The 16,261-nt window shown below is 33.0% G+C and overlaps 1 protein-coding gene across 3 annotated transcripts; it reads right to left on the bottom strand.

The window, feature by feature from the left end:
* Positions 1-5,496: 5,496 nt before the first annotated feature.
* LOC120089746 (phosphoglucan phosphatase LSF1, chloroplastic) lies at positions 5,497-10,911 on the bottom strand. 3 transcript variants are annotated; one of them, XM_039047123.1, is made up of 10 exons: positions 10,501-10,911; positions 10,026-10,132; positions 9,355-9,814; positions 9,098-9,169; positions 8,387-8,508; positions 7,917-8,132; positions 7,224-7,329; positions 7,022-7,134; positions 6,524-6,672; positions 5,497-5,815 (listed from the first exon to the last, which is right to left on the bottom strand). In XM_039047123.1, the coding sequence occupies exons 1-10, from the start codon at positions 10,807-10,809 to the stop codon at positions 5,790-5,792; spliced, it is 1,680 nt and encodes a 559-aa protein (XP_038903051.1). In that variant the 5' UTR covers positions 10,810-10,911; the 3' UTR covers positions 5,497-5,789. The 3 variants fall into 3 exon arrangements, with proteins under 3 accessions (XP_038903051.1, XP_038903050.1, XP_038903052.1); XM_039047122.1 differs by having other exon boundaries at positions 6,528-6,672; positions 10,501-10,908; XM_039047124.1 differs by having other exon boundaries at positions 6,528-6,672; positions 9,355-9,830; positions 10,501-10,534.
* Between the last annotated feature and the right edge of the window lie 5,350 nt (positions 10,912-16,261).

The following is a 16,261-nucleotide window of genomic DNA, read 5'->3' as shown; positions in this document are numbered from 1 at the left end:
TTGCAAAATTTTCATTCCCATTTTAACTTCCTTTTTTTCTTTCTTTCTTTCTCTTTGGATAATGAAAGCGATCCCACAATCAACCACAGCTTCTTCTTTCTCAGATTAGGATTGGGCGTTCCACATTTTTTTTCTCTCTCTCTCTCTCCCTTCTCTTTTTTCTCCTAAAGGCTTAAAAATATAATACGTATCCAAGATTTTGGGTACCGTTGAATGTAGTTATACGAGAATTTAGCTGTATGTTGTAGTGAAAATTTGAATCTCTTACTTTAACTATTTGAGTTTCGACGACTCTATGTGACTATAGGAGAGAGAAGTTAAATACTATATTTTTGAAACTATATCAAAATCGTTAGACAAATGTTAAATCTATGCTTTAAATATTTGTTATCTGGAACATCATGTTTTTCGATAGTATTTTGGAATTTGGACTAATTACTATATTTCACTAACTTTGAATTAAGTTCTTTACAAAATGGGGAGAAGAGAAAAAAAGATTATTTTTCCAAAAATTAAGTAAACGAGCAAACACTAACAAAAGATTAAGGCTTGTTTGAAAATGGTCATTTGAATTGTTTCTAATTTTTGAAAACTACACTTGTTCGGTTACAATTTCTTCACCATTCTTTTCATCTTTATTAATTAAATAATTGAAATATTAATCAAAATATCACAAAGAAAAAACAAGTTTTAAAAAAAGTACTATTTTTTTAATATTTGACTTGGTTTTAAGTAGAATAGGTGTTTATAAATTTAATTTGCAAAAATCGAAAATAAAAAAATCAAGACCCCATTTAATAATCATATAGTACATAAACATTAATTCAACTTTTTTTTTTCTTTTGTCTACTTTTTAACTATATTGACAAGATTCATGCCACGTGGACTATTTTTGAAAATTGAAAAATAAAGTAAACTATTTATACGAAATAGAAAATTTTAGTTTTTTTTTAGAAGCTGATAGAAGTCTATCAGTGTCTATCAATAATAGAAATCAATAGAAGGCTATTATTGATACTATGTGATGATGTTGATAGAAGTCTATCGATATCTATCAGTACTGTTTTTACTGTTTTTGTAAATAGTTTGACATTTTTTCGATCGGTAAAAATTTTCCATAATTTTATTAATCTAGACCCAAATAATTATCAAAGGAAAGTTATGTGTGGTACGTACTTCCCTTTCTAAGCTGCGATGCCTTTTCTCCTCATATCATTCGTGATGTATAATTTATAAAAATCTCCTACTCAAAACCTATTTTCAAGATATTACTTTTTTTTTTTTCCTGAGAAAGAGATATTATATTCTTTTAAATATTGCTATCATATAATGTGGCTCCTATTATTTCATTAATTTCAGCTTATAAAAAAATCAATGTATACATCAAATCGCCTTCAAGTCCCGTACACTATATTAATTAGATTCGTTTTAGAAAACTAATAATACTAATAATTTCACATGTTAAGTTTTATATCTTTGTGTTAAAAAAAAAACGCATTAGTTTTCACATAATCGTGACAGTAAATTTGTAATATAGAAAAGATAGTACTTATCGAACAAAGAAAAACAACTCTAATACCAAAGTGATCAAAGACGAAGAACGAAGAAAAAATAAAAAATTTAAGTTACTTTATATGAAACTAGAATGATTTATTTATTAGGATTTGATCTAGGGTTTATGAGTTTTTTTAATCTCAAATAAATTAGGATTAAATCTTACTTTATCTTATTATTTTATCTTTTCTTTATTATTATTATTATTATTATTTTTTATTTACTTATCCAAATTCACACGTAACAATTAAATACACAGCTATATTTTTTTAAAACATATAAAACAACAATAGAAAATTGCACCAATATTTTTAAAAAATAGTAACCAAATCAAATGTCATCGTTATCTAGAATAAAGTTGACAGTTAAAACCGTTATTTCTTAATATTAAAAAAATGACGGTTAAAATATCAACCTTCCTAAAAGACTAATTTTTCCAACTCCTTTGGGTAGTAAAAAGTCAATGCAGTATATTTGTTGCTAATAAAGTCCAATATATATATATATATTCATCATTGTCCTAAGTTTGGAGAGTTTCCATTTTTTATTATAAAGTGTTGAATGATGTTTAATACCATTTAACATCACAATTCAATATTTTCGCTAAAAAATTTGTTTTAAATTTATATTTCTACGTATTAAAATATATATACTCATATCGTATTTTTTTTTACAATAGCTATTTTAGTTTATACTAAGACTACAAAGTTCAATCTTATATTACCAAAATAACAACAATAGTGATAATTTATCATTATTATATAACAATTTTTTTTAATAAACCATACTAACCTTTTATATAAGTTTTAGTTTAGCTTAATGGATAAAATATCTACTACTTTATAACCATCATGGGTTAGTCTAGTGGTAGTGGAAACATAAAAAAATGTCAAAGCGCTAAGGGATCATGGGTGCAATTCATGGTGACCACCTACCTAGGATTTAATATCCTACAGGTTTCGTTGACACCTAATGTTGTAGCGTCAAACGGGTTGTCTCGTGAGATTAGTCGAGGTGTGTTGAAGCTGGTTTAGACACTCACGGATATATATATATATATAGAAAAATACCTCTACTACTTTATGTAAACTTAAAAGCGTTATCTCGATGCTCTAACTAAAAACAAAGTTCTCAAATGTTTTGTGTTTTGTTTTAGTTTTTTTTTCTCAATAGGGTAGGAATAATGACAATGTAGATAAAATGTGAGCTTGAATTCCCAAAAAATGATATGTACCACAAAATGATATGAGGCAATGTGTGAGTGAGAAAAGGAGGCCATGGGTAAGAAATAAGAGATTGGAGCTGCAAAAAAAAAGGATGACACTCTAAACTTTATCCTCACAAAAATGGAGTTATTTCCAATGGTTAACAAAGATGACACATGTACCATTTTTAAGGTCCCTCTTATCTTCTCTTACTCTCTTGGTGGACCTAAAATCCAACCACTTCCCATAACTCTCTCCCATCACTTCTTTCCCATATCTCACTTTTTGAAAAATTTTCTACTTCCATACAATTTTCTTTCATTGTTTTGTCATAACAATTATATTTAAAAGTAGTGTACTACTCATGGAATAAAATAATATATATAACTTAATGATATGTTTAATATTACAAATGGAGGGAGTAGGCACTTACCACACTACTAAAATTTAGTAGCTTTGAAAAAAATCTCTCATATAGCTTATTGGACCAGACATTAATTATCTTTTTTCATACCAAAGATTTGATCTTTGATTCTCACATTGTATTTGTTGAATTAAAAAGAAGAATGTTATGTTTATTAATTGAATCATGGACTAAGATCATAAATGAATGAAAAGAGATAAAACATTATAAAAATTACTTTTTTTTAGTTTTCAAAACTTGACTGGTTAGTTGAAAATATTGACGAAAAATATTTAACAAAACAATAAAATAATAAAATAAAAAAAAGAAATTTTGATGAGAAAAAGGTGTTTATAATCATAATTTTTAAAAATTAAAAATAAAAAACTAAATACAACCCAAAATTTTTCAAAAACAGGCCATATAAAATTTGTTATATACATGTACTCTAATTCTCTTTATAAAAATATTTATTATATACGATTTATATCAATATTCGAAAATGCTTGCCTTGGACAATGGGCCGAAACATTATTGGGCTTGAATTGGGCCTGGCGGGAGCTCATTCAACCATAACTAGGCCCAAACAAACAGAGCCCTAACACCACTTAGATTGAGCCTGACGGCAACCCGATCGGAAAAACTCCAAATCCCTCTGAGATTTGGCAATTCCGGCACCGGCGATGAGGAAAATTTCACACAGACATAAAATTGCGGCGGAGGATGGCGTTCTCCGGCCAGATAGCGGCGGAATGAAAGGGGAGGCACCGTGGTCCATGGCGGAGACGTTCATTTGTTAGTGTCTGTCAGTAGAAAGAAAATGAAAGAGGTGGTTCCATTGATTTAAGAATATTTGAAACTAATATGTAAAGAAAGAATATTTGAAGCTAATATGTAAAGAAAATGGCGGAGAGGAATTACAATGAATGTCGACATTTTCATGACACAATTTCCAATTTTGTCGATGAGTCGTACTGAGTGGAGGCCCACGTGGTGGCCTTCAAGGCACTCAATAAAGTAACAATGTCACCAAGGCTGGACTAAGGATACCACTCTCTGTCACTATCTCCGCTCTCCATTTCATTTCTCATTCTCGTGAAATTTTTTAGGGATCAAGACGAAATTTCTCGAAATTCGTGAAGATTGATTCCCGTGAGTAATTTTTCTCTGCTAGTTATTTTTTTTAAGAATTAATTAATTTAAATCATTAATGTTGACAAATTTTAAATAAATAATTAACTTTAACACTATGTTGTTTATTATGATTAGTTTTACATGAAAATTTGAATTTAAAGATAAATTACTTAAATTTTGGCCTAAAAAAATCAATCAACTTTTTTAATAGAATGAAATAAATATAAATCAAATTATTCATATATAGTCTAAATGTAAATATTCAATTTAAACATATGCATTATCTTAGACCAATAAACAATCAAACTTAATTTAAATGTAATATTTATACAATAATAATAATAACAACATAATATTAAATAATTATACTAAATAAATAAATAAAGCTAACTGAGGCAGGAGCGGGGATCGAGAATACATTCTCCGTCCCTGTCCCCATTTAGTTCACGGAAATTTTTTTTCCCCTCACTCCCTCCCCATTCACCACTTAATTGAGGAATCCCACCTCGTTTGGGGCAGAGTCCCTCGAGGCCCCATCCCGTGGAAAATTATGGACAAAGTATTAACAAATGGGGATTTTTATTGTATATATATTTTTCTCATATGCTCTTGTTCACTCTATTATAACAAATTTGGGCCCATGCTTTGTATATTTTATGATTCATACACTCTGTTACCACAACATATGCAATGTATCATGTGAGTTGTAAATTAGCGATCTTAGGCTATTTAGTGGTTTTCTTATTTGATTATTTTCTTTGTATATTTGCATCATATGCATTTTCATTGTAAATCATTCAATTTCACCATATACTCGAAATATATATGTCTACATCTCAATTTCAATTTATTGTTGAACTCATGATCAAATAAGTTTCATTACATAATTTAGTCCAAATTCTAAATGTTAATGATTGGGCTTAAAGCCAAATGAGTCCACACCCACACAATGTCTCCTTTTATTTCAAGGCACTTAAAAGGAAGAGACGTTAGAGAATTCAAAAGACTCCTAAAAGATTACAAATTTTCTGAAAAATACTCTCTAAAGATTGGGGATATGAATACTTTGAAAATAAGTTGAAAACATCTAGAGTGTACAAGACTTCAAGCCTTTTGATTAATTCTTCAAGAATATCAAGAGGTCATTCAGCGCGATCCAAAATCAACAAGTCGAAAGGGCTTTAAATTAAATTATAGACATGAGAGAGAGAGAGAGAGAGGAAGCTTCCATATAGTTTATCTATATATTACAGTGTTAATGTTGCATGTATTAACTATTAAGTACAAGAAACCTAGAGCAAATGAGGATTTTCATGGAAATATTTATTTTTCTATATGTAGATGTAGGATTATAACTAAGACACAAAATAAAGGATTTTAAAAATTGACTATGTCCAAACTACTTGGGAGTTAATCTAATTGGACATACTGAAAAGGCAACACAACGAGCCGCTTTCGCCAACATGAATCGCTCATTTTCTGTCAGCGGTCTTTCAATTACCTTCACGATATTTGCATCCTTCAAAACAAGTACCATCATATGAGAACAAAAGCAATTTTTAAGAATTCAAGGACACGATTCTATAGAATAGATCCAGTTCAAGTAAGGTCGTAGAGGATAATTTGTAGGGGGCAACTTTTCACATCCCTAAAACATTTTTTGAGTAAAATTATGTTCTAGACTTTAGCACAATTAATAGTATCAATTTAGTTTTACATGCGTTGACATTTTTCTATTTAGTCTTCGATGGATATTAAAATTGGTTGATGATAGACTCACATGGAAAAATTATGCCATATACTTGTTCATCACCATCTAATTTTAACATTTATTGTCAATGAGGAAATAAACACCAACATTCAGGACCAAAATATATATGTGTGCAAACTTTCAAGTACATATATTATATTTTGAAGAAAAGTATAGTATCATTCAGTTCTTCAAATTTAAAATGTTTCATGTACATTATACTTCAGTTTAGTCTAGGTTGTTAATGCAAACATTAAAGGAAACATTGATAAGGTATGTCCACTAGATTAATTTTGGTTGAGTTAGTATGAGGATACTACATCAACATATCATCATCGCATCAGAAACACAGATCAAATAAAAGTATAATTTAGAGTTAACGTAGTTGAAACATTTTAAAATTTAAGGATTCAGACTGACTCACAAAATCTTGTGGGCTAAATTTATGATTTTAACTAGAAAATAAGAAAAAGGAACTTACTTTTTTTTGCGGTTGAACCGAAGGCCTAACACTGGCAGTGTCGCCGATGACTATTACATTGTTGACATTCCCCCTATCGTCTCTTTCAGCAGGTGAAGATGTTGAGTGCCTCCACTGACCATTTGTGATGTACTTATAGTAATACCTAAAGGCCATAAAAAAAATGACGATACTGTTCCAACTTCTAAGTTGCAATGTTATTTTCCATAGAATGGAGAGCAAAGAGTTTAGTCGGCAACATATAAACAATGCACATACAAATTACAATTAGAAATTTTATACTACTAAATGAGTCTGCAAGTTTTGTTCCTTCCAGAGAACAAAAGATAGATAACCTGACAGAAAAGAGAGGCTAGGTTGAATTTAGTAGATTACCGATTACTAATAAAAATGGCATGAAAAAACTTGATAAGATTATCAACAAAGATGCATCTAGTAGGTTGATGCAGAAGCTTATATGTTAGATACTATTAAGACAATCTTTCTATACTTACTTCCCCTGAGGAAGTTTCATTTCTACTTCATATCTAGGCCCACCCTTGTGACTAGCCTTTACCGGTTCTTTCCAGTTACCAGTAAAATCTCCAACCAAATTTACATCCTCCCCCTGTACCGGACAAAAAGTTGACGTATTTTTCATCATAAATAGAATAACGAGAAGATTGGTAAAGATATGCAGACTGATTCCACAATTACCTCTTGACCATTCCATATGAAGGTAACGGCATGAGTGGGCGGTCCATCATGCCTTCCATTTTCCACCATTGCTATGAGATCCCAGGTTGCCCAAGCAATCGCAGGCCTGCAAAAAGATTTTAAGAATGTACATTAAATCTCAGAAAAAAAGAAATATTATAACGAAGGATATGCACCAATGTATGTTTGACTCTGCTTCTGATCAGCACAGACAATGAAAAGAATGGGGAAGGTAAACTTTATAAATAAAGGAATGCCTTGCGAAAGGAAAAAAGAAAAGTTACTTGATATAAGCTAATAAGTGAGAACTTGAAAAGTTTAGTCTATCAAGGTAACATGGTGGTGTATCAATACGGTGATATGATATTTATCTATTTTAAATGTGATTGAGTTCTACCTAAAAATTCTTATACAACAAAGTTCCTGCTCTTACTTATATACAAAGGATCTTCCCTACATTTAACTAATCTGGAAACCATGTCCAGTGTCTACGAGAATAACATATGATTTTCTCAACCTGTCTTAATAAATGCATGCAAAATTTGTGCAGCTTGCATATCAGCCATGGGCAATCACGTTAGTTCTACCAATTTATATAGAATGTCATTCATTTCATTCAATGGAAAGTTCTGAATCATTATGTTCATTGACACATGACACGTGCATGACTGTGAAGTGGGTATTGAGAAGAACCTGTCAGGTTTGCAGGAATGCAAACTGGTGATAAAATTATAAGCTGCATGAAGAGAAGTATCGGTCATCCAGTGTAGATATGCAATCACACTTGCTGGAGATCGATCGAAACCAGAGGTACAAGTTATAAAAACTCGATGGTTCTTTTTTAACAGTCGTAAAAGTAGACCCACACAGAATGGTAGTTTTTTCCTCAAATCATAAGAATCTCCTTCCCTGAAAGAAAACTATTCAAATCAGTCATGCTACTACGAGTTTATGAGATCATCATAACTCAAACTTAGAACGAGAAACTTAAATGTGGTGCTCATAATACACTAAAATTTGGTGCTCATAATACACTAAACTTAAATGTGGTGCTCATAATACACTAAAGTTTCTTAAATGATCAAATTTACAGACAGAAAGTGATACAGTGATAGCACCATCATATCAACTTGAGCAGGATATGGTACAAAATCTTCATTCACCTGATAGGATAGCTGATCATTAGAATATCACATTTTTGGCACGACTCATTGATTAACTTGGAATTAATCCCCCAGTTTTCTGCCTCAGTTGCACTTTGAAAATTCAGTACAGCGGTGACTCCCTGCGGCAAAAGTTTAAAAGTGTAACCAAGATGGACTAAGAACCGAGCAGATGGACATCAGGAAAAGCAAATTTCACAACGGAAGAAAGATACTAATGTCAGCTTCAACCTTTTCTAAACCCAGTAGGACAGAACAGATATATGCTTGCATCCTAGAAACCCTAAGTACATGCTTAGGCCACGTTGTATTCATCTCAATAAATAACAAGACGCAGAACAAAGAAAACCTAAAAATGAGTCTCAACTGTATCAATTCTGACTTGAGCTGCATCAGTTGTGACTTAAGGTACTAGTGATGAATTATCTTCTCGTCTATAAACTTAGGTAGATTTTTCTGTTGTTGGATACAATGTAAACTTAGGTCGATTATGATGATAGTATAGTATATGTTTACTCAAGTGTGTGTTTTGATTAAGTACACATTTTCAAAAATTTCTTGAGAATAATGCTGGAAGATTATCCTGCAATACAGGTAAAAAGTACTGAACTCCAGTAAAAGGTGCCTAATGGTTAGTGTCAGCAGTATGAAGCGTGCATTGTTGGTGGTCATATTTATTATTTAATAAACCAACATTGAAAAGACACAAACCACGTTGTTTGACAAAGCCTCTACGTCTGCTTCAGTCTGTATACATGACCCCACATAGATTTGCTCCGTGATCTATCAGCACAACATGTTTAGAACAGAAGATTAGCACCATGCTGCTATATAAGGTATATAAGACAAATAAAAATAAATAAATAAATAAAAAGTTCGTTTTGTCGGTGTATTAACAAATTATTGATTCAAATATGTCAAATCTACAAGTAATCTACAGAATACCAAATTGCACAATGAAAACCCACCTTACTATAGCTCATACCACGAGAGTGATCATAATATAGCTCCCCTTTAGACCGTTCTAATGCCTTGACATATTCATCTAGGGGGAAGCTCCCATGAGCCCATTCTCCATCTCCAGGCTCCTCTTCAGTAAATATACCAACAAGTTGGCTGATTTGAGGTGTGAGAATGTTTCTCTGTATATGTGATTTTACATCTTCAATTTGATCGTTAAGAAGTTTCCAACCTTGTGCTGTTGAGAACTTAGAGGAGAAAGTTGCAAAGCCAGAGTTCCCACTGCTTGCATCAGATGTTTGTAAATTTGATGCCAAAACTTCTTTCTTCCAAGTAGCAATAGGCACTCGACCTCTGTTAAATAAAATATCTAAATCGTTTGAAAGCAGAAGCTGTTGAATAGGAAAAGGAGAAAAAGGTCTTTCAAGAACCAGGCTAAAAGATCCTGCCTTCTCCTTCAGCATCATCCTGAAGAAACCAAATACTGAAAATAAAACAAACATAAAAAATGATGAATGGGAAAAATTTCCAAAATCAAATCACAGAAAATTCAATCTACTTTGAAGCCTAAGATGTTTACTTCATACATTCCCATTATCCTAGTTTAGATCTTTACTAACTTACAAAACAAATCTACACCCAATTCATGTAGACCCTATATCAAGTAAATGGTGCATACTGTGTATCACCAAAGTCTTTAGTCTCAGTGAGCTTGACGCCTGATGAATCGCTTGCCTTCTTTAAAGTGTCTCCCACCATGATTATTCTTGACTTCTCAGCATTACCCTATAAAGATTATGGTTATTGCAGTCAAATACCTGATTAAATTACCAAGGCATCACTAAGGAATTAAAAAGCAATCAAACACATTTCATTTGCATAACTTGAACCAGAAAGTGCAACTACACAGCGTATCAGTCTAAGTACAATAGATCTTGAGGTTACTTCGAAGGCCATAACTAACTCTGGTCCAGTTCTTAGTCTCTCTGTAGTGTCAAATGTCAAATTATCCCTATTAATCGTCTCTGACAACAGACGAGTACGAAATTCGTTTCATCCTCTGGCAATATTTCAATTTCATTGAAAAAGGACTCATCCGAAACCATTGCTTCATATGAACATCATTTTAAATAAATAAGGAAAGAAATTAATACCCCTTTCTTAAGCGAGTGAACGAAGATTCTTCCATCGACGGAAATCGCGAACCGAATGCCGAGCGGTTTCTCAAGAGTAACCATGTACTCATTGAGATTCATCTTAAACGAAGAAGAAGAACTATCGGACATGGCGAAAACCTTAACAACTCGACCATTGAATGAAGCTTTCACTCTCCGACCATCCCTAATACCTCCATTTCCAAAGCACAAATCTCTTCCCCAAAACAACGACGATTTACTTCCTCTCAACAATGGGGAAGATGAATAATCAATAATCCTCACACAAGGAAGCTGCAGAACCGCCATTTTCGAACTCCGAATTAACAAATACAAATTACAAACTACACTACACAGAGAAATTCGAAATTTTGCAAAATTGAATATTGATTTTAATTTTTGATAAAACGAGGGAAGAAAAAAAAGGGGGAAAAAAGCTATCTAATCTCCCGCGGCTCACGTGGACTTAGGTAGGTCCCACTACAAGAGGATATTTATTATTGATGAATATCTTTTCTCTTTTATTATTCTTTGATGTTCGTATGCGTGAACGACCATCAAATTGGGGTGAGTGCCTATCATACTGGCCAATTATAATCCAGGAAGAGGTATATGCGTCATTTGGTCCAACTTATAAAGACACGTGGGCTGCTTTGAGTGGTTGTTGAAGGGAAAGATGTTAATTCTGAAAAGTAGGGGAACAAAATTTTCCACCAGACTTTATTTGATGAGAGAAAGTAAAACGCGCCAACGGTATTTTCTGACCGACTGATCTGGATTTAGAAACTGTCAAAAATTAGGATAGAAACACGTGGCGTTATATGATTTGTAAGAATGGACGGCGTGTGATCGTTGGAGAGTCCAATCACCCCGATCAGATATGCGAGGTTCAGTTTACATTGGGTTTTAGATGCCATGTGGATGATTCTAATTTTGATTTCTTTTAAAAAAAAAACTTAATTGACTATACACAAACTTTGTACCTCATTTCTGATAATACTTCCAAATTTTAAAGATACAATACTCGTAGCTTTAAGTTCAATTTGAAGAGTTTTCACGGAAATGGTTCAAAATAGTCTTTTCTAGTTTTCGTATTACAAATATAGTACGCTTTTTGAAAATTCGTTAAAAGAGTATCTCGAGCCCTCTCGAACGAGATTGGCTCCAAGATTGAATTTGAAACGTTAAGATTTCAAATTTTCCAACCTGTTGAAAAGATGAGAATACCCTTGCTTGAAAAAAAAACCTTCATATAAACGAAAACTATTTTAGCTCCTCACTTCGCTCGAGTTCCCTGCATTTACTTTGAAATTTTCCTAGTCTCTATGGCTATTTGCATCCTTAAGCTTCGTTATTGTAAAGGTATTCCATTATCTCCTTCATTTTGTCTACGATTTCAACTTATATTAGTGTTTGGTTAGGGTTTTAGCGTCTATTTAAGATATATGTGAAATCTGGGTTGTATATTTTTTCTTTGAATATTTGGGCCTTTTTTTTGTGTATCTTGTATGTATTTTATGATTTTCTTGATATTGCATTCTATCTCGATTGAAATATGTTTGCATCTCAGGTGAGATTGGATGAAGTAGTCCTGATATTTATTGAATGTGTCCCGAGATTGGGTGGACTATTAAGTTCTGGACTTTTTTTTTTATATGATTTCGGGGTAAATGTGGCTCGAGATCGACCTTGAGATCTTATACAGAATGTGACCAAAAACCCTAATCTCGTGGCACACCGATGTAAATGGCTTGAGTTCTTCATAAATAGTACACGATCTCGGGTAAGTTTTACCCTGAGATTTAAATAGATTCCAAATATAATGCTTCTATTTTGTTGTTGTTTTACCTAATTGATTGTTGAGTTCAATTTATGGTTTCTGGTTTGTGTGATAGATGACATTGGAACCTAAGATCTGTACTCTGACTTTTTTCCAACAAATTTGACTTGTCGTTCTCATATGTTGAAAATAGTCTCGAATATTAAGAACAAGTTAACACCTATGCAGTTGTACATGTTTAAGCAGACTGTTTTTGGTCATTTTTTGGATGTTAAATTAGTTTTTAATGGGCCTTTGTGCCATTATATTCTTTTGAGAGAAGTACATGAGGATAGAGAAGACGTCATTAGCTTTAAGTTACTGGGAAGAAGGTTTCTTTTGGGCGGGAAGAGTTTGATTATAGCGACAGGTTTAAGGTTTAGGCCTAGGCGTATAGTTGAGTTGATCAGAATTAGAGATCTTAGGCTTAGAAAGTTGTACTTGGCTATTAGGTCCAAAATTGAATTGGGGAATGAGTTGGGGACAAGGAATTTCGCAGTTATGATTTGGAAAGTTTGATGAGGATGCCGGTGAAAGATGGTCATATTCTAATTGAAGGGTTGAAATTCCCCGTTGAAGCAATTAAATGCATCAGTCTTCTAAATTCATTTTACATTAAACATACAAAATTCAGACCGAACAAAAACAATTGATAAACATAAACCTAAGATTTTTCTACCATGTAATTAGAGAGGAAGGGATAAAGAGATAACTTGGCCTTGAATGATCTATATCATTCTTGTTTTCTTCTCCACAACACGAACACCAAATTGCTCCTCTCGATCTCCCAAACTCACAAGCATGAACACAACGTACAAGATGAAGAGGACACCACCATGAGGTCTTCCTCGTTATATCTGCAGGGACGAGAATCGTGCAGAAGGATGTGGGTGGAAGATCCCGTGAGGGTTCTTGAGCAGAGAAGCGATGGAATCATCCCAAACCCCCCAATTTTGGTCATTTTTTGGATGTTAAATTAGTTTTTAATGGCCTTTCCATTATATTCTTTTGAGAAGAAGTACATGAGGATAGAGAAGACGTCATTAGCTTTAAGTTACTGGGGAAGAAGGTTTCTTTTTGGGCGGGAAGAGTTTGATAATAGCGACAGGTTTTAAGGTTTAGGCCTAGGCGTATAGTTGAGTTTGATCAGAATAGAGCTCTTAGGCTTAGAAAGTTGTACTTGGGCTATAGGTCCAAAATGAATGGGAATGAGTTGGACAAGGATTTTCCAGTTATGATTTGAAAGTTAATGAGGATGCGGTGAAGTATGCGTCATATATGCTATTGAAGGGGTTGGTAAATTCCCCGGAAGCAATTGAATGCCATCAGTCCTCTATCATTTTACATAAGCATAACAAAAATTCAGACCGACAAAAACAATGATAACATAAACCCTAAGAGTTTCTACCATGTACATTAGAGAGGGAAGGCGATAAGAGATAACTTGCCTTGATGATCTATATCTTCTTGTTTTCTCCTCGCACAACACGAACACAAATTGCTCCTCTCGATCTCCCAAACTCACAATCCATGAACAACAAACGTACAAGATGAAGAGGGACACCACCATGAGGTCTTCCTCGTTATTCTCAGGGACGAGAATCGTGCAGAGGTGTGGGCTGAAGGATCCCGTGAAGGGTCCTTGAGCAGAAGCGATGGATCATCCCAAACCCCAATTTTATAGAGAAAACATACATATGCATTTACTTATAAAATAATACAACATGCATATATAATAAGATTGCAGAAAATTAAAATTAGGTTTTAGAAGCTCTTACCTTTAGAAGACATTTTTTAAAAATAAATCCCAAAAATGAAATGGTCACAACCACGAGATGACCTCGGTATTCTTTGGTGAAAATCTAGGATTTTGTGGTGCTCTGGTGATTTTGGCGAGGGAAGAGAATTTCAAAGAGGAGAAAGGAGTAGAGAATTTTTCTTTCACAGAACCTTTCTGTGTTTTGTCTTTTTCTTTTTGCAAGATGAAAAAAAAGAAGATCACTTGAAACCTTTTCCCACTTACGTTGAGTGGAGAAAAAAGGGGAGGAAGGGAGTTACAACTCCCTCCCACTAATTAATTAAAAATAAATAAATAAATAAATAATTTATTTATTTAATAAATAAGTTAATATACATTAATATGATAACCACCTTGTCATATAATATATATTAAACTATATGTTATATCAAATATAACATATAATCTATAGTTTTAATATTGTATCATATACAATATAACCTATAGTTTCTTTTCTTTTCTTTTCTTTTTTTTCTATTAATGACATTTAATATAAATCACATTTACATTAAATTTAACAATATGAATCAAGTCCATAAAATTAATATTTGAATCATATTCGAATATTATTTTCACTCACAAATAGTTAATATTATAATGTATCAAATACATTATAGTAATTATATCATATATAATTAAAATTTAATTAATTATATCATATATAATTTATTCCTTCAATTAATTTGAACAATTCAGATTAATTCAAATACTGATTCTCATTTAATCTCGTAGAGCTACCGAGGGGACCTCATGGACCCGTAGCTTGAAGCTCCAACGATATGTGAATAATTCATTAAACTCTTTAATTAAATTATTCGCCATTCGTTAACTATTAGACATTCCACTAAAGACCGACAACTGCACTCTTTGAACTAAAGATATATTTCTATGTCCATTGGCTATAACCAATCAACAATACGATGACCCTTCACAAATTGCTCGTAAGTACAGTTGGGCTAAAATTACTGTTTTCCCCTATAGTTACATCTAACTCCTTAAGTACCATGATCCTTCTAATGAATAACAAATCATAATTTAACTATGATCAAACCCCTCTCAGGCCAGGGGAAGGTGTGACGCCACATTGTTCAAGCCCCCAATAAGCCCTTAAGGGAGCAATTTATCTACTTACTCTGACAATGGGGAAGAAATGAATTCCTTCTTGTGTAGCTGTATTCCCAACTCTCCAATCAGTCGAATCCCCAAAATGGTAGGCTTGTTGAGTTGACGGTCTGGCCACTCTCATCTATACAAATCAAAGGACCGCCCTCATAGGCAGGATTTCACAACTCACTCAGGATTCAGGTCATGTTACCTATAGTCATCTTAGTGAAATATAAGTTTCTATTATGAACGACATTATATAATGAAACTAAACATTTCTTGGTTTGATCTTATACGAACTCCTTTGTATAGAATATCCCTGCTCACATGTCTTCACATGAATGATCAGGATCAAATCATTTGTAGCACTTTACAACATTTGTAACATCTACAAAACGGGCCATACTCGTAGTGTCACTAGGATAAGGTATCCAACCTTATCTATCTACTACAGACTATTTAGGTTATCACTTAAACATGATCCACCCGTATGTCTCTACATACATGTTTAAGCTACAAGATAACCTTGGATGTTAGTTTATTGGTTTATGGTTAATGCAACTAATTTTGAAATAAAACACCACATATTTTATTACATAAGTAAAATGTTTGTACATTACAATTACAAGCTATAGAACCCTACGAGATTTAGGGCATCAACTCAATAATCTCCCACTTGACCTAAAGCTAGTGGGGTGTACAATGTAAAAGTCATACTAAAATACAAAATACAAAAAACAATAAACTAAGGCACAAACTGCCCAGTGCATATCTTCCACTTGCCCTAGTATAAACGTGGCTTGTTCCATAGACCCATACTTTACAGGTGACCCTCAAACACCTTAGTCGTGAGGGCCTTTGTAAATGGATCAGCAACATTGTGCTCCAAAGCTAACTACGTGACGATCATGTCCCTTCGATGCACAATCTCTCGGATGAGTCTGCTCGATGTGTTTATCGTGCTTATAAATCCCAGGCTCTCGAAAATTAGCCACAACACCACTATTATCACAATAAAGTATGATGCGCTTTGACATATC

This window comes from Benincasa hispida, chromosome 11 (genome assembly GCF_009727055.1).
Source record: "Benincasa hispida cultivar B227 chromosome 11, ASM972705v1, whole genome shotgun sequence".
NCBI classification, from domain to species: Eukaryota; Viridiplantae; Streptophyta; class Magnoliopsida; order Cucurbitales; family Cucurbitaceae; genus Benincasa; species Benincasa hispida.
Note: the sequence above shows the minus strand (reverse complement) of the source record. Positions and strands in the feature narration are given on the sequence as shown.